Source organism: Geotrypetes seraphini, chromosome 1, assembly GCF_902459505.1.
Source record: "Geotrypetes seraphini chromosome 1, aGeoSer1.1, whole genome shotgun sequence".
Classification (NCBI taxonomy): domain Eukaryota; kingdom Metazoa; phylum Chordata; class Amphibia; order Gymnophiona; family Dermophiidae; genus Geotrypetes; species Geotrypetes seraphini.
Window position 1 is genome coordinate 343,029,814 of NC_047084.1, and position 27,003 is coordinate 343,056,816.

Consider the following 27,003-nt stretch of genomic DNA (forward strand, 5'->3'; position numbering starts at 1 on the left):
GCACATATACCTACGAATTAATATGGATACTATAGATTTGCGTATATTAGAAATTTATAATGCATTAAAAATGAATATGAAATGAACTGAACAAAACACCTAAAAATTGGGGGAAAACAAGAAAATATTAAATAACCCAAACAAACTAAAAAAAAACAACCCAATTGAGGTTAGTGCATTCTTTTTGGTATATATTTGAGACACTCTCCTGTGTGACACATTAATTAAAGAAACTGGCACAGGGAAAGGAGGAAGGGAGCTCATTAATACTGTGAAGATTCCAGAGTATATTGTCAAGGAATGACATTTAGGCCCGTGTTCTATAAATGGTGCCTAACTCCGAGGCACTGTTGAGCGCAATTGTTAATTATGCGCTAGGCACCGTTTATAGAATTACACTTAGTGGTGCCTAAGCGGTCTTAACTGCTGGTAGGTGTTGAATCCTTAGGCACACTGCGCCTAAGTCAAACCATGCCCATTATTTATTTATTTCATTTTCTATCCCGTTCTCCCCAAAGAGCTCAGAACGGTTTACAGGTTAGCATACATAATATGCAGTTAACAGGTTATAATTGCCATAGTTACAGTACAAGTATTTTTCATGCAAGTTTTATCCTAACTCGACTCATAATAGGGATCTAAACTAAACTAAAACTTAGTTTTATAGACTGAGTCATCAACCAAGAGGAACTCGACTCGGTTTACAATAATGTAAAACATAATACACAAATTTGACAAGAAAAAGTAGACTAAAATAGTTAATTTCCAAAATGTTTAGCAAACAAAAAAGTTTTCAGAACTTTCCGGAATAAAGCAAAAGAACCTAAACTTCTTAATGTAAGCGGTAAAGCATTCCAGAGCTCGGCTGATTTAAAAACAAAAGAATAACTAAATCTCTTAAAGGTTCTATTTTTACCACTGAGAGAGGGAAATGTAAGTTTTAATTTTTGAGAACTTCTGGCAAGATGAGATCTATGAACATTCCAGTCTAAAGGAATCAAAGTGGTAAAAATGCCAAATAGGATCTTAAATGCAATACAAATGCATTTAAATTTAATTCTGAGATACACTGGAAGCCAATGTAATTCCTTGAGCAGAGGGGTTATGTGATCAAATTTACTCTTACCGAAAATAAGTTTAGCTGCAGCGTTCTGTATTGATTGAAGTCTCTGCAGACTGACCTTTGAAAGACCCAAATACACTGAATTGCAGTAATCCAGCCTTGACAAAATGATTGATTGAACCAATACAGAGAAGTGTTGTTGGTGAAAAAGTGCTCTCACTCTTCTCTGAGCACGAAGGCTAATAAGCGAGTTTAGTTGGTCTGTAAATGTAAGTGAAGAATTGATAACAATACCTAGTATTAACGAGTTTACAGGTTACAATTTGCCACAGTTACCGAGCAAGGTTTTTCAATACAAGTTTTATCCTAACTTGACACATACTAATCCGCCCCTAACCACACCTACTTGCTGGTAAGTGCCTTGGTGTAGATGCCTACCTCAAAGTTAGGCTTTTACCAGCTAATTAATTTTTTAAATGTTTTTTTATGGCGCCTTCACTTATCAGTGTTAATTAAGCCAATTAAAATAATAAGTTAGGTGCCTAGATCATCTAGGCATGCCGATCTAGGCACCTAACTTTAGGCATCATTTACAGAACCTCGGCCTTAGTGCATTCCTTCCTTGGATGCAGAAATTATATTCAGAAGATTGGCTGCTCCTATAATGCACTTTGGTTTTGTACATTGCACACAAAGGGGGAAATTCTATAAATGGCGCCAGAACTTGGTTGCTGCAAAAATTCAGCACTAAGCACCTTGTGTAGAATAGCGCTTAGGGGGAGGACCCCACACCTAACTTTTGGGTGCTGGACTTAACGCCTGCTGAAATCAGGTGTAAGGCCGGCACCCATGTTAGGCACGCATAGGTCAAATTCTGCAAGTCTGCACATAACGTTTTGGCATGCCCCCTTTTCAAATAAATGCAATGAGGGCTAGGCACCAAGCCTTTAAGAATAGTGTGCAGCCAGCTGCGTGTGCTAATTCTAATTGATGCCAATTAACTGCAATCGTTGGTTGTTAGCACCCAATTACTTCTCGTTAAGGAATTTTTGATCAATTAAGTTGTGCATGCAACTTGGGTGTGCGCCTAAATTTTGGCACACAACTTTGGGCACCATATATAGAATTCCCCCGAAAAAGGGCAACTCTATAATCCAGGCACCTACATTTATGCCTCCTTGTATTAATGTATAGAGCACTAGCATTTGCTGGTGTAAGTATGCCCTTATCTGTTAAAGTGCCAGCAGAGAGCCTAAGTGCTGTTCAGTAATGGCACCCATAATTGACATACCCTCCTCCAGATTCTATATATAGTGCCCAGATTTGACCATCTAAATTTTGGTGCAATCCTGAGATGTGTGAGGAACTTACCTGCTAACGAGCTATTATTAAGCCAGAATTGGCTACTAGCAATAAGTGGCTTAGTAAGGGGGGGGGGGCAGGGGATAAGCAGCCCACCCTAGGTACCATCTTAATGGGAGCACCAGCACCTCTCTGCCCCCCCAATGCCACACTCGTGCCCTTCCTCTCCTGCTCCCTGTACCTCTTTAAAATCTTTGCCAATGTAAGCAACTACTCTTGCCTGCCGCTCATGCTGGCCTGGTTCCTTCTAAAATCACTTCCGGGTTGTGGGGCCAGGAAGTGATGTCAGAGGGAAAGCCATGGCAAGCAGCAGGCTGGAGAAGCTGCTCGTGCTGGTGAAGATTTTAAGAAGTACAGGCATGGAAGGAGCGGGGGTGGAGAAGAGGGCATGGGGGGCAGTTTGGCGGTTTGGATGCTAATAGCTGCTGCAAATGATGTAGTTCCCCTCGACCCTGAAGAAAGTTTCCTGTGAAACATGCATGTTGGGAGAGGTGGTTAGTGAAAGACACTGAAGAAAGATTTTAAAAGCTAAGTGATGGCTATTGAATTTATCAAATTATAAATTAAAGAAAAAACTTACAATTAAAAAATTTTAAATATAAAATGAATGCTAGAAATATTCAATAAAAGGTGGACCGATGGAGATAGAGAAACAATCAGAAGAAATATGTGCCCAATTGTATTTTGAAGGTCCATACCATAAAAATAAGGATACCAAACTAAAAGATTTACCCTATAGTTTGGATGAGTGGGTTCAGCAGTACAACTCTATACTGGTACCTATATTATATAACTGAGAGTGATTGTACTAGTAAATAGTGGTTCTAATTTTCAAATAGTATTCTATAATGCTTGGTATGCGAATCTTACAGCATGCAACTCAAAAAAGAGGGGTGGTAGCCATGGGAGGGGCATGGGCATGTTGGGGTGCTCCGCAAAGTTGCACAGATTTTTACAGAATAGTGGGTCAGCATGATAGGCTTTTGCACCAGCATTACACCAGGATTCAGCAGGCGTAAGTTTGGCACCCAAAGTTAGGACGCAGGAAACGGCTCTTAGTGTGATTCTATAAAGGGCATGCGGCCTTAAGCATGTACTTAGTGCCAATCCAGCACCCATTTCTAAGCACCATTTATAGAATCTGACCTACAGCGTGTAAATGCATGAAGGCGTATATGTGAACGGAGAAAGGGAGGCTTCCAGTTACTTGGGTAGCTTGCAGAATACCGTAATTTATGCAAATCCCTGCCACATTTACATACCCGCAGTTACACCAAGTCTATGGCTGCTGTAATTACATAAATGTTAGGCATGCTGATATTGGGTCACATTAGTACTGTTCCCCCTAAGCTGAGTAGAAGTCCTCCATCTGCATTGCTGCCAGCGGGAGGCGGTGCTTCAATATTGTGTCATCCCTCACTAAGGACAGGCAGGTTCCCTGGAGACCTGCACAGCTTGCCTGTCCCTCATTATTGAAAATGTGATGGTGAAACAGCACCACCTATTGGCAGCACTATAGGTGGAGGATTCCTGCTCAACTAAGAGGGAGCAGTGGCACATTAATATTAATCCTGGGCACCCAGGTGCTATAATGGAATAGGTTCCTACCACACATTCTTAGGGTGCCTCTACAGAGGCACTCAGTTGTACAATTGCCCCTCAAACATTTAGGGGCTTAAAAATGACTTTGCTTTTAATTATAAAATTGTTACCTTTTAATCCACTTCTGCTTTTATCAGTTTCTGTAAGGCTCTACTCCTTTCCTCTGTTGAATGTTTCCATGTATTTGAAAGATTTAGATTGTATGTAGAGAATGACACAGGGACAATTTTTTCCCCGTCCCCGCAGAAACTCAATTTCCCCACCCTGACCCCCATGAGTTTTGTCGCTGGCCCTGCCCCATTCCTGTAAGCTCTGCCTTAACTGTATAGACCTCTGACACTTATGATTTTAAAGCATTTGAGGCGTCTGCAGATGAGGACGGAGCTTGCAGGAATGGGACAGGGACAGGAAAAGAAGTCACGGGGACGTTAAGGGCAAATGAATTCCCGCGGGAACGGGGAAAATTTGTCCCCGTGTCATTCTCTAATTGTATGCTGTTTTGCACATCTCGGTGCTAGATTTCTTCCAACCATACAATTTTGCGAATGTTCTTGGTTTAACTTGCAGAGCAGAAGGAAAAGAATGGATATGTTAAATGGGACACGCTTCTGTGCAGTGGTGCAGCGAGGGTGAGTGGTGCCCAGGGCGATGGCGCCCCTTCCCCAACCTTTTCTCTGCCCTGCCCCTCCCCTTCCCAACTTCCACTGTCGCGCGTGCCTCCCTTCCCTTCCTCCGTACCCCTTGAATTTTCCAGACGCAAGCAGCATTGTGAACTTGCTGCCCACGTCGTGTCGGCTCTGACGTCACTTCCTAGGCGCGGGACCTCGAAGTGACGTTGGAGAGAAGTGACACCGATGCGCGCAGCAAGTTCGTGATACTGCTTGTGACGGGAAAATTAAAGAGGTATGAAGGAAGGGAAGTGGCGCACGCATGCGGCAGGGAGTTCGGGAAGGAGCGGGGGGGAGCAGAAAGGAGGACAAGATGGCACCTGGGGCGTATCACCCCACCCCCCACCCCCCTTACTGCGCCATTGCTTCTGTGTACAATATGAAATTTTTTTAACCACAAACAGAGCAATGTAGTATTTTATTGTTTGGTTCCTGAACTTTCTAGATATAAACAAACATTTCTTTTTGTGTGCAGACAGCTCATACGGTGACTCATGTTGCAAAGGTGATAGCAGAAGCAAATAGAATCTGCCAGCAATACAAAGCCATGGGATCAGGAAAGACAATAATTTGGTAATATGCCACTCTAGCAATATACTTTTCATTTTAAATCAGTCCATGGGAGCGCCCAACTGTCCAATGGCCGTGCTGCACAACGCCATGCTGAAGACCTAGGTTCAATTCCCAGCTCAGGTCTTCTGCTCCCCAGGTTAACAGGAGCTGGGGAAACTGCAGGCACAGGACCCACAGTACCTGGAAAGGGAGCCCCAGCTATCGTACAATGTGCATCCAGTGACTGGATTATAGTGCTCTTAATTGGGGGGGTTCCAGAAGGTGCCATAGTGTGTGGCCCTTTGCTGAGGGCTGTTGCATTGATTGGATGGTTTCGAAGGGAAAATAAAAGGGGGGGGGGATAATCCTCAAGTGGTTGACAATGAATGCTCATGGTGCCAAATCCCAACCATAGTTCTGATAGAGCTGAAAGCCTAAATTATCTGGAAGAAATTGTCATCCCCATCCCCACCAGATGTCCAACAATATGTAGGACAGGTCCTGTGCTTATGCCTAGATACTGTATGAGGGAACCACTCAAATAACAATATTTGGTAATGACCAGGGCTGGGACTGGTAAAACCTTTCCACATTCTCTCCTCACTCCTCCCTTTCACAATAATCCAGTCTATTCCAATGTTGATGTTCTGAACCATATACTAGGGTTACCATATGACTCCAGGAAAAGGAGGATGGATTGAGACCATCCAGGTTTTACTTCCATTGCTGTCAGTGGAAGTAAAATCCGGATGTCGCCACCTGCCCTCTTTTTTTCTGTAGCCATATGGTAAACCTACCATTTGCTAACATGAAGGTTTTCAGGAACAATTACAATGTAGCAGCAGCAAGTATAAGGCAGAGGCAACATATATAATAGGCTTTCATTTTTCAGACATAATTAGGACCAACTGGTTATTGGATAACCGAAAAGTTGGATAAAAAATCATAAATCCTTACGACCATGTACAGAGAACTTATAACAGATACAAAGCTGTTAAATCTTTATATCATCATAAAAACATTGAAAATAATGTCTTTAAAGATTTCTGGAAAATATGATAGAAAACAATTTGTCTTAACCAGTGACATAGTAAGGGGGGGGCAGGGGGACGGACTGCCTCAGGCCCCTTCTCAGTGTGGACGGCAGCACCCCTCCACCTGCCTCTGCCACACTCGTGCCTTCCCTTTCCCGCCCCCGTACCTCTTTAAAATCTTTGCCAATGCAAGCAACTACTCCAGCCTGTTGCTCGCATAGGCCTTGCTCCCTTTGAAATCACTTCCAGGTCACGAGGCCAGGAAGTAATGGTAGAGGGAAAGCCGGCGCGAGCAGCAGGCAGAGAAGCTGCTCAAATTGGATATGATTTAGAACAGTGGTTCTCAACCCTGTCCTGGAGGATCACCAGGCCAATAGAGCTTTCAGACTAATCCTAATGAATATGTGTGAGAGAGATTTGCATATAATGGAAGTGGCAGGCATGCAAATCCGCTCCATTGCATATTCATTAGGGCTATCCTGAAAACCCGATTGGCCTGGTGGTCCTCCAGGACAGGGTTGGGAACCACTGATTTAGAAGGGATGTGTGAGCATGGTAGGAGGGAGGGGGAGGAGAAGATGGTGCTGGGAGGTTGGCACAGAAGGAGCAGGGGGGGTGGCAGAGAGGAGGGCATGTGGTGCCACCACCCAGGGTGCCTCCCATCCTTGCTACGCCACTGGTCTTGACTCTTTAAGGAACTTGTCCAAAATTTTTTTTTAATCCTCATACACTAACAACTTTTACCACATTCTCTGACAATGAATTCCCTATTACATGTTGATTAAGAAAATATATTTTCTCTTATTTGTTCTAAAAATACTACTTAGTAACTTCATTGTGTACCCTATAATCCTTGTACTTTTGGAAAGAGTAATTAAGCAAATCATATCTTCCTGTTTCACTTATGATTTTATAGACCGCTATCATACTGCCCTTCAACCATCTCTTCTCCAAGCTGAAGAGCCCTAACTCATTTACTAAATGCTGGTAAAGTTTTCTACTGCGGGTGGGTGAGCTAAATGCTCCGATGCTCATAGCAATTCTTTGAGAGTTGGAGTATTTAACTTGCTGGCCCACGGCAGAAACCTCTACCACCGTTTAGTAAAACCTAGCATTAGCCTTCCCTTACAGGGAAGTTCTTCTATCCCTATTATAATTTTGGTTGCCCTTCTCTGTACCTTTTCTAATTCCACTATATTTTTTCTTCTCCTTGTCCCTATTTTTCCAACAAAACCTTCTTCCACCCTTCCCTTCCATCTCCCTCTTCTTCCCACTAATGTGTGATGTGCAGTATTACTCCTACATAAGGCTCTGATGCCAAAGGTCAAGGAGTGGGTGAGATCTATGGGTTACTAATGATACATCTACTGATGATGTTGGCCTGACCAGGAATGGCCTCTTCAACTATATACAATATATAAACCAGATTGTAACCACAAAAAGGCGAAATATCAAATCCTGTCCCCTCTCCCTTTCCTAATGGTGGTAGTCTGGATGGGTTCTGGGATGGGGTCCTTTCAGTAGCCTTTCAGAAAACACAGCTGTCCAGTCCCATACCACTTTCAACATTCTGCCCATATTTTAAGCAAGGATCCTGAAAAATGAATATATCTGGGAAAATCTCAACATTTGATAGCATCAGAATTAATGTTCTATGGCAGTGATTCCCAAACCTATCCTCGAAGCTCCCATCCAGTCAGGTTTTTTAGGATATCCATAATGAATATTCACAAGAGAGATTTGCATGCAGTAGAGACAGTGCATGCAAATCTTTCTCAAGAATATTCATTGTGGATATTATGAATACCTGACTGGATGGGGAGTCCCCAGAACAGATTTGGACACTGTTCTATGGGAAAGAAGGGACAGAGAAATCCTATGTTCTCCACCATACCATACCGTACCATATAGTTTCTTATATCCCAAAGTTTTCTACAGAGGAATAATTGCAGCTTACAATAAGATTGGGATCAGTTATTACATTAGCAAGCAGCTTCTAGATAGCGGGTTGGGTAGAAATCAGTCATTATGAGGAGAAAAGATAAGTTTAACATTCTTCTGAAGTTGTAATAGGAGGGAACTTGATGTAAGTTTAGGGGTAGACTATTCCAGTCTCTAGGGCCCAGGGATTCGAAGGTGGATTTGAATAATTTTTTCATTTAACATGTTGAGGTGAGGGGAGGTATAGCTTAAGGTGTTGCATCTTTCTTGTGCTATGGAATGAACAAGAAATATTAATGTCTGATACAAGTCCACCAGAGTTGTCACCATAAATCGCTTTATAGACCATGCAGGCAATCTTGAAAAGAATCCTATTTTTCACTGGTAGCTAGTACAGTTTTCCCAACAGTGGCTAGCCCTTTTGAATTTTCCTACTCCACAAATTAATCTGGCTGCAGTATTCTGGAGTAGTTGCAATCTCTTGTGTTCCTTCTCAGTGATTCTATAGTACAAGGGATTACAATAATCCAGGTATGGTAGCAAGATGGCCTTTGCAACGGTTTTAAAATTAGCCTGGCTCAGAATGGATCATATCATTTTTAGTTGTCTTAGCCTGAAAAAGAACTTTTTGACCAGGGAATTGGTTTGATCTTCAAAAGTTAGTTAGGATTTGAGGATAATGCCTAGTATTTTCAAGGTCTTTTCTATTTTGAGGATCCCATAGGTGGAAAATACCAAATCTGTGTGTGGTAGCGAGTTATAGTCTCCAAACCAAAGCATTTTGGTCTTCTATTTATTAAGTTTAAGGAAGTTCTATGGCAGTGGTTCCCAAACCTATCCTGGAGGCTCCCATCCAATCAGGATGAGATGTGATGGCCTGAAACAGATTCCCTCTTGTAGTATACACCGCTATGTTCTTCCTCATGCCCAATGGATTTAAGATTCAGTTTTAACCTAGTCATAACCTGGAAAATAAACATCCTCAACCATAATACACCTTTGAAATTTACCTGAAACTGTTTTCAAATGCATTGAAATGAACTTAAAAATGGAGTAACTTGTGATTCACTTTTAATCATGCCTGTTTTTATGGCAGTTGGACGGTAGTTCAGGTACAAATTTAGTAATTAAAAAACAAGTTAAGATAGTACTTTTGTTTGATACAGAACAACTGTGGTTGCTTTTGCACTCATCAAATATTGCACAAATCATGTTGGATACAGTTTGTTTTCAATGCACATACTGCCAAAAACAGAGTTTCATTGCTCAAAGTTCAACATCTTTTATTTGTCTAAATACAGTTGTATTTATTTTTCACAAAATCTTATCCACCAAAAAAAGGTAGTTGTATAATAATTTCAATTTCTATTCATGTTCTTTTATTTTTTATATTGAAGAGATAGAAAAATTGTCTTGGATTTAAATAAATCCTCCTATGTGTGTGTTTGTTCCAAAGCCAGTTTGCTTGGTTGATGCTTCACATACTGGTTAGGTTAGTGGGTTAAGATAGGCAGGTTGGAATAAGCTACGAAGGGGCATGTACAATATGACGTCTGGTCCAAGTTTGGACGTTTTGTGAAGTACGTCCAAAAATTGGTTAGAGAAAATGGTCATTTTCGAAAGCTCAAAACTTCTTATTTTTTTAAAAAATGACCTTTTTAGATGTGTTTGCTCTTAGGTCCAGATTCTCGAACCGGCACCGATATGGGTGGCTACCTTAAAAGGCCACTGATCACATGCCAATCATTCATTGGCGCTAGTTTCAGAATCGAGCCGACGTGAAAAATGGGCTCCAGAAATGTAGGCCAGGGTTTTTTGGTGCCTATCTTCATATGAATCAAGTCTACCTAGGTGCTTTAGGCTGCCTAACACTACTTTTGGCATAGGCCATGCCTACTGTGGCGTTTAACAACCTAAAGTGTCTATTTAAGCATGATTCTGGTGCCAATTTTCTAGGCACTGGTATGCACCTCAAATCTCAGTTAAAAATGCCATTTGGACGGTGTTTTAAAAAAATCTGCATCAGTCCAAGAATCTGGGCCTTAGTGGGTTCATCTTTTTTTAACAATTTCAGAAAACAAAATGTCCAAATGAAAAACGCACAAAACAAGCCATTTGGACATAGGAGGGGCTAGCATTTTTAGCAGACTGGCCACATAGCCATGCCAGAAGAGAGTGGGGCACCCTAGGGGCCACCTCAGTAAACTTCATATAAGGGGTCCCAGATACACATCTCACCATAACCCCATTACATTGTTTGGGGAGCCTTCCAAAACACCCCCAAAACTTACTGGATCCATCTGTTTACCACTCCAATACCCTTATGGCTGCAGGTGTCACCTGTATGTCAATACAGTAGGGTTTTGGTGGGTTTTAATGAGATCATACTTTCCACCACAGGGTTTACTAGTTAGAGTGGAAAATGGGCCTGGGTCCTCTTCTTGAAGTCCACTGCACTGACCTACAAGGCTACTCCAGACACTGCTTGTTGCTCTAATAGGACTGGCTATAACATCTGTAGCTGTCATATAGGCATTTATGTACTGTTTCCTTCACATCTTTGGAGGTTGGGAGGGGTCAGTGACCACTGGAGGAGTGTGGAAGCATAGGCAGTGGAATGCTTTTTTGTTGGAGGGGGGGGGAGGGACAAAAACTCCGCCCCAGACCCCCATCCCCATAATAGTACTAATTGTAATATTATTTTTTCCATTCATTTTTCATATATGCACACATAATATAATGTTATTAACAACACATGATGGTTGGCCACAAAATTAAACTACATAAAGCACACTGTATACTTCTAAACATTCATTCCTAGCAGAACACCTGACTTTGGTCACATAGGCAGATCACAGATAACCCCTATGCAAATACAGGACCACAAATTAAAAGTACTAATATTATAAACCCTTCATTTATCATTAAGGATGATTTTTTTAAAAAAAATTTCTTACCTAGGCATATGCCTTCTGGAGTTCTTCAGAGACATTATTACCACACTGCCTTTCAATATTTACTTGAAATTCCTAGATGTTAACAGAGGATTTGATATGCAATTACATATATATAAGACAAAAAACAACAAGCTCTGCCTGAATGCAAGCAAGACATAAGTACATAACATACCTAACATAAGTGGGCAAATGGTTCACTCCATAATACCTTTTAGGAACTAAAAATTCCTCTAAAATCACAGGTCAGGAATCTTGGGATACTCTATGAGGGGGGGTGCTGAAAAATTCTCAGCCCAACCAAGAAGGGAATGATATGGATATGGTTAATCAACGATCTGAAACAGTGTCAAAAACATAGGGCTCCTTTTCCAAAAGTGCGTTAGGGTCTTAACGTGCGGAATGGCGCGCGCTAAAATGCTGCGCGCGCTAGCTACTACCGCCTCCTTTTAAGCAGGCAGTAATTTTTCGGCTAGCGCACGCTATAGCACGCGCTAATCTTGTGCGTGCGCTAAAAATGCTAGCGCACCTTAGTAAAAAGAGCCCATAGAGTTTTGTTTCTGCAAACTGGAACTTAATGAAATAAGATAACACTCTTATCGGCTAGAGTGGCAAAATAATGCTCAGACTAAAGCTGGATAGTTGGGCTGAGAACTTTTCAGCACCCCTTCGTAGATTCATCACTCCGCCTGATCCTGCAATTCAAACAACTTAAAAAAAAAAATTGACTCATCACCTATGGCAGCTAGGAAATCTCTTTACATATGTTGAAAAGATGATCACAGTGATCCATGCCATGAAAACCTCATGATTGGACTACGATAATGCTCTGTATACTGGTCAAATCAAAAAGAGTTCGCCCTAGCTCCAACTAATTCAGAATGCCGCAATACAACTGATAGAAGGCTGCAAGTGGCGTGACTACATTACATCATTTGAGCAAAAATTACACTGGGTACCAGTGCCTTACAGGGCCAAATTTAAAATTCTCTGTTTGATTTTCAGCATCCTCAGATAAAATGGGTCAGAGTACTTAAAGAATAAGTTAGCCCTCTACACAACTTTGAGACCTCTAAGGTCCTCTCAAGGAGCATCACTACCTGTACCTTCATCAAAAGAAATTGTACAATGCGGTACTTGCTAGTGAGCCTTTAAAGGATTAGCCCCAAGTTTGTTTCTTATTTAATATACTGCCCATCAGAGAAATCCCATCAGAACAGCCATCTGTGTTATCCTTCTCCCCTTTTTATTTTCTATCAGAAATTGTAGTTCTCCCCTTTTTCCCTCTTGTCTCATGTTCTGTTTTTATTAGATTTCTTTTCTATTTGTTTTTATATATCATAAGAACATAACATAATATATATCATAAGAACATAAGCAGTGCGTCTGCTGGGTCAGACCAGAGGTCCATCATACCCAGCAGTCTGTTCACGCGGCGGCCCATCAAGTTCAGGACCTGTATAGTAATCCTCTATCTATACTCTTCTATCCCCTTTTCCTTCAGGAAATTATCTAATCCCTTCTTCAACCCCAATACCGTACTCTGTCCTATCACACCCTCTGGAAGTGCATTCCAGGTGTCCACCACCCTTTGGGTGAGGAAGAACTTCCTAGCATTGGTTCTGAATCTGTCCCCTCTCAATTTTTCTGAATGCCCTTTCGTTCTTGTAGTTTTTGAAAGTTTGAAGTCTGCCCCTCTCCACTTTCTCTATGCCCTTCATGATCTTGTAAGTCTCTATCATGTCCCAAGTCTCCGCTTTTCCAGGGAAAAGAGCCCCAGTTTCTCTAATCTTTCAGCATATGAAAGGTTTTCCATACCTTTTATCAATCGTGTCACTCTTTTCTGGACCCTCTCGAGTATCGCCATATCCTTCTTAAGGTACGGCGACTAATATTGGATGCAGTACTCCAGATGTGGGCACACCATCACCCGATACAACGGCAAGATAACTTCTTTCGTTCTGATTGTAATACCTTTCTTGATAATACCTAGCATTCTATTCGCCTTCTTAGAGGCCGCTGCACACTGTGCCGACGGCTTCATTGTCCTGTCCACTATTACCCCCAAGTCCTTTTCTAGGGTGCTTTCACCCATTACCAGCCCTCCCATCAAATAGCTGTACTTTTGGTTTCTGCTTCCTATATGCAAGACTTTACATTTCTCTACATTAAACTTCATCTGCCATCTCTTTGCCCACTCTCCTAGTTTGTTCAGGTCCCTTTGTAAATCTTCACAGTCCTCTTTAGTCCTAACTCCATTAAATAGTTTGGTGTCGTCTGCAAATTTTATTACTTCGCACTTCGTCCCTGTATCTAGATCATTTATAAATACATTGAACAGCAGCGGTCTGAGCACTGACCCCTGCGGAACACCACTTGTGACCCTCCTTCAGTCAGAGTAGTGGCCCTTCACTCCTACCCTTTACTTCCTACCCACCAACCAATATTTGATACATCTATGTATGTCTCCTTCCACCCCATGGTTCTTCAGTTTCCGTAGTAGGTACCTTGTCAGAGGCTTTCTGGAAATCTAAGTGTACGATGTCTATGGGGTCCCCTTTGTCCATCCATTTGTTAATTCCTTTGAAGAAGTGCAATAAGTTCGTTAGATCTTCCCTTGCAGAAGCCATGTTGGCTTGTTTGCATCAGTTTATTCCTTTCTATATGCTCATCGATGCTGTCCTTTATCAGCGCTTCCGCCATCTTCCCCAGAATCGAAGTCAAACTTACTGGTCTGTAGTTCCCCGGGTCACCTCTCGATCCTTTTTTAAAGATGGGTGTAACATTTGCTTTCTTCCAATCCTCTGGGATCACGCCTGTTTGCAGGGATAGATTACAAACCTGCTGTAGTAGTTCCGCTATTTCCTCCTTTAGTTCTTTCAATACCCTAGGGTGGATTCCATCTGGGCCCGGAGATTTGTCAGTTTTTAATCTATCTATCTGCTCGTGTACGTCTTCAAGGCTTACCTCCAATTTGTATTGTAAGCCGCTTAGATATGATTTGATTTGCGGGATATCATATAATAATAAACTTGAAACTTATAGTAAATATAATTAATTATTTAATATAATCTTTTCTGAATTTACATGGCAAATTGTAACATAGTAAATGATGGTACACAAAGGCTGACATGCTGCACACAGTATGTCCCTTAAATTGGTCAGGATTGCGACTGATGCTTCGTGCAGGTTACCACCTCATGCCTTTGTTTACAGTTGTACTTTGTTATGCTTTCATTAATTTTTGTGCATTAGATTGATTGTATTACAGTATTTTTATTGCATTTTTTATTAAATAGATGTCATGATTAGTCAAGTAAAAAAAAATGTGCAAATAAGCTGGATTTTACTATGCAGTGGTAGATGTTTCTACCATGGGCTGGCGAGGTAAATGCTCCGACACCTATAGAATTCTTATGAGCATCGGAGCATTTACCTCACCAGCCCACAGTAGAAACTTCTACTGACGTTTAGGAAGGAGCCCAAAGAAAAGAAAATATTTGAGTTTGAACATGAAAGGATTCTAGAGATGATTTGAAGAATCCAGGTAACTTACAAAAGCTGATTTGTGCCTTCTTGGGAGGATGTTATGATCAAATCATTGAGTAATGCTGGAGGTGCCTTCAGATAAGGAAGATGACTTGGTTTACCTTTAATATACATAGAATAAATGACCAGTAGAACTGTGTCAGTTACAATGGCAATTGTAAAAGCCTATTTCTAAACTGTCTTATGCAACACCTGAGACAAATCAAAGAGCTAACGATAACCCACTATGTGTTTGCAACTACGACCTAACTATATTGATAGTTGTACTGATCTACCAGTACTAGCAACCATAAATCTGTATCAAGCTGTTTATTGTAACTTCCTGGGTAGCTGACCCAACCTCTTGCAATCCGACCTTGAATTGAATAGGTAAAGGTGGAATAAAACGGCTGATTTGTTGCAGCAGTATTCACCATCCATATGCTCGATATTGCTAAAATTTTAGAGCTGAAGATGATACCTGAAGTCAAATATTGTTTATTTATGTTTGAAGGAATAATATGTATATATATGCACCTTTTATCTTTAGGGGAATCATGTTCTTCACATCACTTAAGCCCACAGGTTCACTTGCAAAAACAATGGATTTTGCTATAGAGTATGAAAAGTGTGCATCAAAGTGTTGTGAAGTGAGCGAATGGTCATCGGACTGTTTCCTGGATGAGGTGAGTTTCCTTGGTTTTAGTTGTGATCATATATCCTACATCCTCACTGACATTTTGTCACTTACAGCACCCCAGTCAGCTGTTTTTATGATCACTTTTGGGCCCAAAATCTGCTGGGGCTTAATATTCAATCAGTGGTGATCAGTATTTTGCTGACTGCTGCCAGTGTTATTCCCAGAAATTCAATGCAGGGACCATGTCTGGACTCTGAGCCAGTGAAAACAGCCAGCTAAGAGTGATATTCAGCACCTAACTGCTGTAGCGAACCACATAAAGATAGAATTTACTTTTAGGTGGTCCTATTTATGAAGTTACTTTGGCCAGTTAAGTGCTCATGAGACTGGACAAGTGCTGACTCTACCCCAAAATAGCCAGTTCTGCACTGGGCACTAACCAGACAATTTCAGTGGCCCTAACTGGTTATATGCCAGTTAGCCCTGAACAAGCTATTTAAATGAGCAGCAGCCGTTTCTGGTTGGATATCAACCTCCTGTTCTTTAGCTTTTCTACGAGTGTTCTTCAAAAAGTTTCTGCACTTTCATATTTGTGTGGGAAATAGTTAGAGCGGGAGAAGTGGTAAGGGGGAGTGACTAGTCATGTGACTAGTCAGTCAAGGATGCAGGCTCACCTTGCAGGTAGTGAAGTAATTTGCTTTTGAGATACAGTGGAATGCCAATTATCCGAACTCCAATTAACCGGATGTCCAGTTATCCGGACTGGTGATGGCATTGGTTTAAATTCAAAAATACATACTAGAGACAGATTATTAAAGAAAAATACAGCACAATACAAATATTGGCACAGGCCCACTCAGCAACAGATACTCATCGTCTCCCTCCCCTCTGCTAGTGACCCGGCATTCTCTCTAGTGTACCTCGGAGGTTCCCGGCAGCTGCAGCAATTCATCCTCGCAGCCTGTGTTGGCCTCTGAAGGCTCCCCCAGGAAATGACGTCAGTGAGAGTGGGGACATCAGTGAGAGCAGAGGAAAGCCCTGTCTTTTCCTTTTCCTCCCAACTCCCATGAGGAAAGGTACAGTGCTGTGCTTCTCTCTCAAAATAAGAAAATTAAAATGCCGGCAAAGTGAAAAAGGGTTGTTTTGTCATTAAAAGACAAAATGGACATTGTGGAGAAGTTAAAAAAGGGAGTGTCCGGAAAAACATTAGCAGAAGAATATGGTTTAGGAACATCAACAGTATCCGACATAAAAAGACAAAGTGATGCTATTGTCAACTACATTTCAGTTCTTGAAAAAAATGAAGGGAGTTGTTCCAGAAAAACCATGAAAAGGTCAACTAATGAACAGGTAGATAAAGCTCTATATCTATGGTTTATGCAAAAAAGATCATGGGGTCATTCAATTTCTGGGTTGATTTTAGCTGAAAAGGCAATGTTTCAATCAGTAACTTCATAGAGATTCTGAATTCAAAGCTAGCACTGGGTGGCATCAAAATTTAAATCACTGCCACGGGATCAGGCAGATTTAAATTCATGATGAAAAGCTTTCAACAAATTTACTAGCAGCTAATGACTTTCTTGTCCAATTTAATGACATTATAAAAAACTATGATCCCGATTGTGTCTATAACGCAGATGAAACAGGTCTGAATTGGAAACCACTTCCCAGTAAATCTCTGGTTAGTTGTAAGGAACAGTCAGCTCCTGAGTTCAAGTCATCCAAAGAATGTGTCACACTTTGGGGGGGGGGGGGGGGTGGAATGCAACTGGAAGTAATAAATTGGAGTTAATTGGTAAATCTAAAAACCCTCATGCTTTCAAAAAAATTTTTATATAGCCTATCACTGTTATAAAGAAGCCAAAAGAAAGCCTGAATGAATTGTGAAATTTTCCTCGACTAGTATGACAACTCCTTCATATCAGAAGTGAAAAGATTTCAGCTTCATACAGGAAAAGAAGGAAACATCATTTTATTGTTGGACAATGCACCATCACATCCTATGACTGAAAGCTTAGAGGAAGAGGAAAGTAGATTCAAAGTGTTTTTTCTTTCTCCAAATGTGACATCTGTAATGCAGCCAATGAATCAAGGAGTTATCGTTTCCCTGAAACAACTCTACAGGAAACAATTGTTACAGAAATTTCTATTGGTTGATATTGATGATGAATCCAATTCATAAAAGAATTGCATATAAAAGATTGTTCATACGTGGCTGTTGGTGCTTGGAAATTAAACTCTAAAAAATGGGTGGAACATTCTAAACAAATCAGATAGACATGGAGAAGGAGTAGATGATGCTGTCCTTAAAAAAAATCACAAAGGATGATCTATAGGTTCCTGGCTGCTCTGATTGAGATGTAGCGAATGGATATGCAGTGACGCTAATGATCCAGATGATGAAATTGTGAAATTAGTACAAGACAAGGAACAGGAGGAATCAGAAACTGATGACGACCAGCAGGTTACTGCTGATGTGGGACCAACACATGCAGAAGCCTTTGAATGTTTAAATGCAGCAATGACTTGGCTAGAAAGGACCCACTGTGACCCAGCTCCTTTGTCTGAAAAGTCTACATGATCTTGCAGCACAAAAATGAAAATCAGAACTGAAGCAATTAAGAATTACTTCCTTTCTTACAAATCTAGTACTGCAGTTTGATATTTTTCTCTTGTTGAAAATGAAAAATGTTCAACATGTAACACTCAGAATACATGCATGTGCTCTGTTCAAAAAGGTACTGTATGTTCAATCTGTAGTACATGTGCTACAATACAGCACTGTACTGTAGTTTGGTAATGTTGAAAAATAATGAAAAAAATAATGTTCAACATGCAAAGCTCAGGATGTGTGCTCTGTTCAAAAAGATATGTCCAATCATCTGGATTTCCCTTTATCTGGACTACCGTCTGCTGAGGTTAGTCTGGATAATCTGCATTCCACCATATTTAAATTTGTCAAATGAGCTAACCCCCCCCCCAAAAAAAAAACAAAAAAAAAAAAACCCCCTTATAAACCCTCCCCAGATCCCATCGCTCATGCTAGTCTTCAATTTGTGTACGTTCACTCTATCTATCAACTCTGTAAGCTCCCTGGGAATGCCCAGGCCAACTCTTTTTGTAAACCACCTAGAACTGAAAGGCATTGGCGGGATAGAAAACACTAATGTAATATAATGTAATGTAATATACCGTACAGCGTATAGTATTTAAAAAAATAAAAGTGCAGAAACTTAAATTAGTCATCCTTCCCTTTCATTCAAAGACAGCTAAAGTAAAAACATGAGAACATAAGCATTGTCATACTAGATCAGACCAAAGGTACATCATGTCTAGTAGTAAACAAGCACCTGGCAGGATCCCAGTATCTAGGTAGATTTCATGTAAAACCACTTTTGATTAACGCACATTAGCTTCCAGTCTCACACAGGATTACATATAAAATAACCCTTCTAACATTTAAAACACTAGCATCTAATGCTCCTTTATTCATAGACAGAATTCTTATACCCTATGCCACCTCACGATCACTAAGATCAAACGAACAACATCTATTGTCTATCCCTTCCCTGAGAATTATCAACACAAGGTGTTTGAACATCTTCTCTGTAACAGCCCCACTGCTCTGGAATTCCCTACCTATTCACTTAAGGGAGGAAAAATCTTTAGACCGATTTAAGGTCAAATTGAAAAGTCTTCTATTTAAAGATGTGTTTGATCTTTAATATCTGTTTATAGGTATTCTCAATCGTCTAATTCAGGATTTCTCTGCCGATTTCTAATCTTAAGCGATCTTTCATAAATGGATTTTCCCCTCCTTGTTATTTTTACCTTCCATGTTCTTCTGTCCTATAAACTAACATAGTTCCTACCCTCTTCTCCTTACTTCTGTCCGTCTTTATTTTGTGGCTTTTATTTTTAACAAGTTTGTTAATTATATGTATAACCCCATTTTTAAAGTCTTTGTATATCACTTAGAAGTTTGATAAGTGATTTAATCAAATTTTAAATAAAACTTGAAACTTATCCCAGGGATAAGCAGCGAAGTCAACCCTTAATGGTTTATGGATATAGCGCACAAACACCAAATTTGGATCCACTCTTTGGCCGATGACATCCTACTATACCTTCCTTTAGGGAAGATATAATTCCCAGATTGCAAAACTTTTCAACTGTCTAACAGAAATCAAAACCTGGATGTCTATAAATAAAATGCAACTAAATACCTCAAAAACAGAACTCCTTTGGAACAGCAGTGAGCACGACATCTACACCCATCCCTCTCTTATCTGGGAAGCCACCACCCTAACTGCAAAAGACCAAGCACGCATTCTAGGAATACTTCTCAACACAAACCTTTTACTCTCTTGTCACATCTCTTAAGTAGTCTCTTCCTCATTCTACTATCTCCGACAGCTCCGGAAAATAAGAAGCTGCATCTCCGAAACTGAATTCACCCAACTTCTCTATGCTTTTGTCCTGTCCCACATGGACCACTGTAACGCACTATTCAACAGATTGACAGCAAAAAAATCTCCAGCACCTACAACACATACAAAACATGGCAGACTCCTAAAAAACCTCTACGCCTGCGACTCCGTCCCAGACACATTATCATCAGCACACTGGCTACCCATTACCAAACGTATCTTCAAGGATCTAATAATAACATACAAGTTCCTACACAACATGGCACCCAGCTACATATCAACCAAACTTCTTCCATATATCCCAAACAGACCACTCCGCTCCCAGAAGGAAACACATCTGCAAATACCTCCCGGTTGCGCCCTCAAACTCCAAAGCATCAGATGTTGTTCCTTCTCCCGCTTCCTACCAAGCTATTGGACTCAACTGCCTCCTCACATCAGATCCCTCAGTGGGCTTCTGAACTTCAGGAAAGCAATAAAAACTTACCTCTTCCCATAAATCCAGTCATTCCCTTCCAACCATATGTATTGTAATGTACGCTGAACTAGATCAGCTCTGTTAACTGAAGATGGAAATAACTGTATGTTAACTTAAAATGACCAAATTATATGCTAAACTTGACTCTCTGTATATCTAATGTTACAGTACACAAGTAAATTCATAATATATCTATAAATTATGTTTAGCAACCTTGTTACCCGTTCTGAGTTCGTTGGGGAGGACGGGATATAAAACTAACCAAATAAATAAAAAAATAAATTTTACTTCAAGAATTTGTTCAAATCTTTTTAAATCCTGCTTCACTAACCACTTTACCACATCCTCCAGCAATAAGTTCCAGAGCTTATTATGCATTGGGTGAAAAAATATTTTCTACAATTTGTTTTAAAGGTATTACTTAGTAATTTTGTAGCTTGACCCTTTGTACTTGAAAGAATACTGTTAAACACTCAATTCATGTTTACTCACTCTTTCCACTCATGGTTTTATAGACTTTTCTCATATCTCCCCTCACTCATCTCTTCTCCAAGCTGAAGAACCTTAACCTCTTTAGCTTTCTTTGTATGGGAATCATTCTATACCCTTTATTTTGGCACAATATCTTAGACGCTAAGGCAAAGAAATCAAAACTAGGAAATCAATTTTGAAGTGGGGATACAAGAATGGAAAGACTGAGCTGAGTAATGGGATGACTTGAATTTTTAATATGAAGTTATATAATGATATTTGGCAGTAAGACTGGAATCTTGAAAGGAGTTGGCAGAGGTGGCTTTTGGCTTGAGAATTTGTAATCGGCAGTAAGAGAGATGAATGAGTTTGATTCATTTCCCTCACTGGTGCAGAACTACAGATTCCTGGGAGGATGAGGTACTTTGGTAGAAAATGGAGTAATGTTTGACCATGGTGGGAAAGGGACAATGAAAAGATGTCATTAGCAATAGCACCATCTACAAACAGAGACAAATATTAGATCCAAAGTGGGAAGGGGAAGTAGATCCTAATGAAGGTATCGTTCAGTCCTAATTTACCTCAGTGACACTCTATTCTATTATAGCACTCAGAGAAAGCCCCTATCTTGTATCCAGAAGCCAAATCCAAACTATAAAACATGTTGTCATAGATATTCTTGAAGCTGTGCAAAGCTGCTTCATTCATGCTCTGGTATTCTTCCACATCAAAGGAGCAGCCAAGAATCCTGGAGACTATTTGAGAGCAAGATGTCAAATTTAGAGTGGGTGTACAAAATGTCCATTCCTCAGGTTCCATTTCAACTCATTGTCTCATTAATTTCGGGTCTGGGTTAGTTCCATTGCACTGTTGTCATGAACAGCTGGAAAATGTTCCTGTACTGTGGTCAAGACCCTTGTTTTTCACTTTGTGCTGTTACAGCTGGAAGTTCTTTTGGATCAGTTTTGTTCAAAGACCAACACTTTCAGCTACCGCACCTGCTGTCTGAAAAGCAGATCTGACAGACTGGAGTGTCTGGATACAATTGCAAATCAACAATCAAAAAAGGTTCCTGACAAAATACCAGTAAGAGCCGGACATCTCTGCAGGATTCACATGGAATATGATGCAAATATAATTCTTTGGTAAGAACATGAGTAGTTAGTTACATGATGTAAGAAGCATAATCTTTTGATCTATCCTGGAAAATGTCATGATATAATAACCAAGGGCTAAGGGAATTTAATAGTGACTGAGGACATCACAGCATGGCCTCCCCTCAGTGGGATTATAACTGAGGCAACTGAACAAGCCATACAAGAGATAACATAAAGCAAATCACCATTAGTCTTACATTCAAATGAAGTTATATGTTCACTGGCAGCAGGTGAACATATAGCTTCATTATCTGTGATTGAATGGCCTGATACTATACAAATCAATTCTACCAGGCTCTTATATTTGAAACCTCTCCGAAAATTCAAAAAGTAGAGTATTTAGCTAGAAAGGTTTTCAAGTATCTTGACCCACAGACCTCAGAAATGCCTAGGGGTATGTTCATTTATCTTCAAAGAACATACGGACCAAAAGCGGCACCCATAGTCGTCATAGGTCACTTATAATAATAGTTAGTTTTATGTATTCAATAGCTTATATAAATATTTTAAGTATCAAAAAGTACTCATCTTTTACTTTCATCTACGCGGGTGGGGGTAGGCACTCCTACCCCCACCCGCGTAGATGAAAGTAAAAGATGAGTACTTTTTGATACTTAAAATATTTATATAAGCTATTGAATACATAAAACTAACTATTATTATAAGTGACCTATGACGACTATGGGTGCCGCTTTTGGTCCGTATGTTCTTTGAAGATAAATGAACATACCCCTAGGCATTTCTGAGGTCTGTGGGTCAAGATACTTGAAAACCTTTCTAGCTAAATACTCTACTTTCTGATACTATACATACATTATAACAAGGTGCCAGGATTGGAGCAGAGCAAGGCTGAGCTGAAGAGTTACTCGGATAGTGACAACATTCATTTTTTATCTGGATAATTTATGTATATAATTTCATGGGCCTAAACTAAATAGATACTGCCATCATAGTTACTACACTACGGACTAAATTCTACGCACAGTAAAACCTTGGTTTATGAGCATAATTTGTTCCGAAACCATGCTTGTAATCCAAAACACTCGTATATCAAAGCGAATTTCCCCATAAGAAATAATGGAAACTCAGACGATTCGTTCCACAACTCAAAAACTTTAATACAAAATACTATACGTACTTGTATTGCACGACCTCGCTCGTTTAGAACAATCACTACACTCTTGCAGTGTCAGAGAGAGAAGAACTCGGCTCAGTTGAGATGATGTGACACATGTTTACTGTATGTACTTGCATTGCAAAATATTGCTTGTATATCAAGTTAACATTTAATAAAATGTTTTGCAAAACACTTGCATACCAAGCTACTTGCAATCCAAGGTTTTACTGTATTTTATATATCAGCACTGAAAAAGTGCTATTCTACTGTATAAACCATGCGGCACAGTTTATACTGTAAAATAGTGCTTACACCCAAGAACCACGACTAAATTTAGGCAAGGGTATTTGAACTAATGAAAACTTAGATGCAAATGCCAGTGCCTAGCTTTAGATACAAAACATTCTTCAAAACTAGAATATCATTAATACTGGCCGATGAGGAAGCTTGCAGCAATAGCTCAATATAAGAGTCAGTGTTTTTGAGCGCCGCTTCCGATGGCCCGTTAATAAGGAGAGAGGATGACTGAGAAATAGTTTTCATGATCGCATTAAGAGATTAAAGATATTCTGGTTTTGAAGAATGTTTCAAAACTATACCTATTAATAGCACTGAAATTCAAATGAGAGAGATATAATACATACTAAAAGGGAGACATAATACTTATGAAGCATCTAATAAGCACAAATCAGAACATTCAAATAACATAGATATGACGCTAATGCTTTTCTATGATACAGACTTTCCTATAGCCAAGGGGTCAATTGCAGATATTAGATAGAGACAAGATGGGTGGTACAGAGTGCTTTGGGATAAACAGACGAGAGGCTAAATTCAAGGCAAGTTGTTTATACAGTTAAACAAGGCATAAGGAACTGATTTAGCTAGTGTGTGTGGCAATCTAGTCCTGGTGCAGAATGAGTGTAGGGTGCCAACCAGCGCCAAAGCCACACACACTAGCCTTAGGGCCAGATTCTAAAAAATAGTGCCGTAATTGGCAGCCGCCTGCAAAAACACTGCTGATCACATGTCAGTAACACAGAATTGCAGCTCCCATTTCAGGTAGGCACCGGTAATGTAGGCAAGGGTTTTAAAGGCCTATATTACCAGTACCTACCTTTGATGGAAAATCGCGCCTAATGGTGCCTAAGGTCATTTCTGGCCCAAACCACACCTACGGAGAACTTTTTAATGGCCTCTTGTATGTACATTCTTTGCCATGTTGAATGTTCATGAGGTATATAAATATTGTAAACTAGTTGTTTAGCCCGTTACATTAACGGGTGCTAGCAGCCCTTCTCCCTTATTTTTACCTCCTCCCTGTCCAGCAACACCTCTCCCCCTTTCCCTGCTCCCCCCATATACCGTATTTTCACGCATATAACGCGCGCGTTATACGCGTTTTTACCTACCACGCATACCCCTCGCGCGTTATATGCGTGAGCGCGGTATACGAAAGTTTTCAAACATAGTTCCCACCCCGCCCGACGCCCGATTCACCCCCCCAGCAGGACCACTCGCACCCCCACCCCGAACGACCACTCGCACGCGCTCCCACCCGCACCCGCATCCACGATCGGAGCAAGAGGGAGCCCAAGCCCTCTTGCCCGGCCGACTCCCCGACGTCCGATACATCCCTCCCCCCCCCCGGCAGGACCACTCGCACCCCCACCCCGAAGGACCGCCGACTTCCCGACAATATCGGGCCAGAAGGGAGCCCAAACCCTCCTGGCCACGGCGACCCCCTAACCCCACCCCGCACTACATTACGGGCAGGAGGGATCCCAGGCCCTCCTGCCCTCGACGCAAACCCCCCTCCCCCCCAACGACCGTCCCCCCCAAGAACCTCCGACCGCCCCCCCAGCCGACCCGCGACCCCCCTGGCCGACCCCCACGACCCCCCCACCCCCCTTCCCCGTACCTTTGGAAGTTGGCCGGACAGACGGGAGCCCAACCCGCCTGCCCGGCAGGCAGCCAACGAAGGAATGAGGCCGGATTGGCCCATCCGTCCTAAAGCTCCGCCTACTGGTGGGGCCTAAGGCGCGTGGGCCAATCAGAATAGGCCCTGGAGCCTTAGGTCCCACCTGGGGGCGCGGCCTGAGGCACATGGGCCCAACCCGACCATGTGCCTCAGGCCGCGCCCCCAGGTGGGACCTAAGGCTCCAGGGCCTATTCTGATTGGCCCACGCGCCTTAGGCCCCACCAGTAGGCGGAGCTTTAGGACGGATGGGCCAATCCGGCCTCATTCCTTCGTTGGCTGCCTGCCGGACAGGCGGGTTTGGCTCCCGTCTGTCCGGCCAACTTCCAAAGGTACGGGGAAGGGGGGTGGGGGGGTCGTGGGGGTCGGCCAGGGGGGTCGCGGGTCGGCTGGGGGGGCGGTCGGAGGTTCTTGGGGGGGGACGGTCGTTGGGGGGGAGGGGGGTTTGCGTCGAGGGCAGGAGGGCCTGGGATCCCTCCTGCCCGTAATGTAGTGCGGGGTGGGGTTAGGGGGTCGCCGTGGCCAGGAGGGTTTGGGCTCCCTTCTGGCCCAACTACCAAAGGTACGGGGAAGGGGGGTGGGGGGATCGTGGGGGTCGCCAGGGGGGTCGCGGGTCGGCTGGGGGGGCGGTCGGAGGTTCTTGGGGGGGGCGGTCGTTGGGGGGGAGGGGGGTTTGCGTCGAGGGCAGGAGGGCCTGGGATCCCTCCTGCCCGTAATGTAGTGCGGGGTGGGGTTAGGGGGTCGCCGTGGCCAGGAGGGTTTGGGCTCCCTCCTGGCCCGATATTGTCGGGGAGTCGGCGGTCCTTCGGGGTGGGGGTGCGAATGGTCCTGCCGGGGGGGGGGATGAATCGGACGTCGGGGGGGGGGGTGAACGGAGAGTCGGGACAGCGCACGGAGAGGCGGGGCAGTGCACGCAAGTCAGGGGGGGTGAACGGAGAGTCGGGACAGCGCACGGAGAGGCGGGGCAGTGCACGGAAGTCAGGGGGGTGAACGGAGAGTCGGGCAGCATGCGCGGTATAATCGTGAGCGCGTTATACCAAAGTTTTTGTGCTTATCATCGTGATTTCTGCGCGCTATACACGTGTGCGCGTTTTATACGGGTGCGTGTTATTTGCGTGAAAATACGGTAGTAGTAGCCCTTCTCCTTTTATCTCCCCTTGTCCAGCAGCACCCCTCCCATTCCCTCCTCCCCCTGTCCAGCAGTAGCTCTTCTCCTTTATGTCCTGATCCCCCCCCTGTCCAGCAGTAGCCCCAGAAAAAGAGTGAGGATCACAGGACCAAAGCTTTTACTCCAATCCTCCTGATGTCTGACATCCAAGTAGGGGAAATCCACTCTCCCCACCTCCTTGCTCCTGCTGCACTTCCTCCTCGGCTATACATACGCACACACACACTTACATACAGCTCTCCGGCTCCTCACGCCCCTCCTCCACCTTCCGCTTCTTCGGCGGGGGCCAACATTTTCTTTATTTTGTTTTCTTTTCTTTTCGCGTGTTCCTCCATCATGGAAAAACAGCACTACCGGCCAACTTAGTCCCTTGCCGCCCCCTTCCTGCGGTCCCAACAAACGTCCTTACTCCAGCAGGGGCCGCAGCACTCTAAACACGCCACTTCGCGGCCTGCTACTGCCCTGATTTGCTCTGCCCGTATCAGATGTTTGTTGGGACCGCGGGGCGGGAAGAGAAGAGGTGCGGCGGCATGGAACTAAGGGAGCCGAAGGGAGGGTCGGATGGGAGGCTGAACAGGGGTTCGGGTGTGCCGGGGAGAGGAACGAAGACGCCGACGCCGACCGGATATAGAGAGAGCCGCTGCAGCGTCTCTGAAGTTGAAAAAACTTCGGCCCGTCTCCGTGCTCGGCCGCGGTGGGCTACAGCTTCCGCAGCCTGCAGCCGTCGACAGCCGCGGCGGCGACATCCGTCTTGACTTTTTTTTTTTTTAGTTGAAAGACGCGGCGGTGGCTTCTCTCATGATCCCCACCTGCGTCGAAAGTCCGACGCAGGCGGGGATCGTGAGAGTAGCCACCGCCGC

The 27,003-nt window shown here is 42.6% G+C and overlaps 1 protein-coding gene across 1 annotated transcript in view; it reads left to right on the forward strand.

The window, feature by feature from the left end:
• LOC117367614 (vitamin D-binding protein-like) overlaps window positions 1-27,003 on the forward strand; it is a 71,327-nt gene that overhangs the window by 42,549 nt on the left and 1,775 nt on the right. Inside the window, exons 6-8 of the mRNA XM_033960345.1 lie at window positions 5,171-5,268; window positions 15,255-15,390; window positions 21,666-21,868. Coding sequence (XP_033816236.1) covers window positions 5,171-5,268; window positions 15,255-15,390; window positions 21,666-21,868 — 437 coding nt within the window. The remainder of the gene's footprint in view (window positions 1-5,170; window positions 5,269-15,254; window positions 15,391-21,665; window positions 21,869-27,003) is intronic.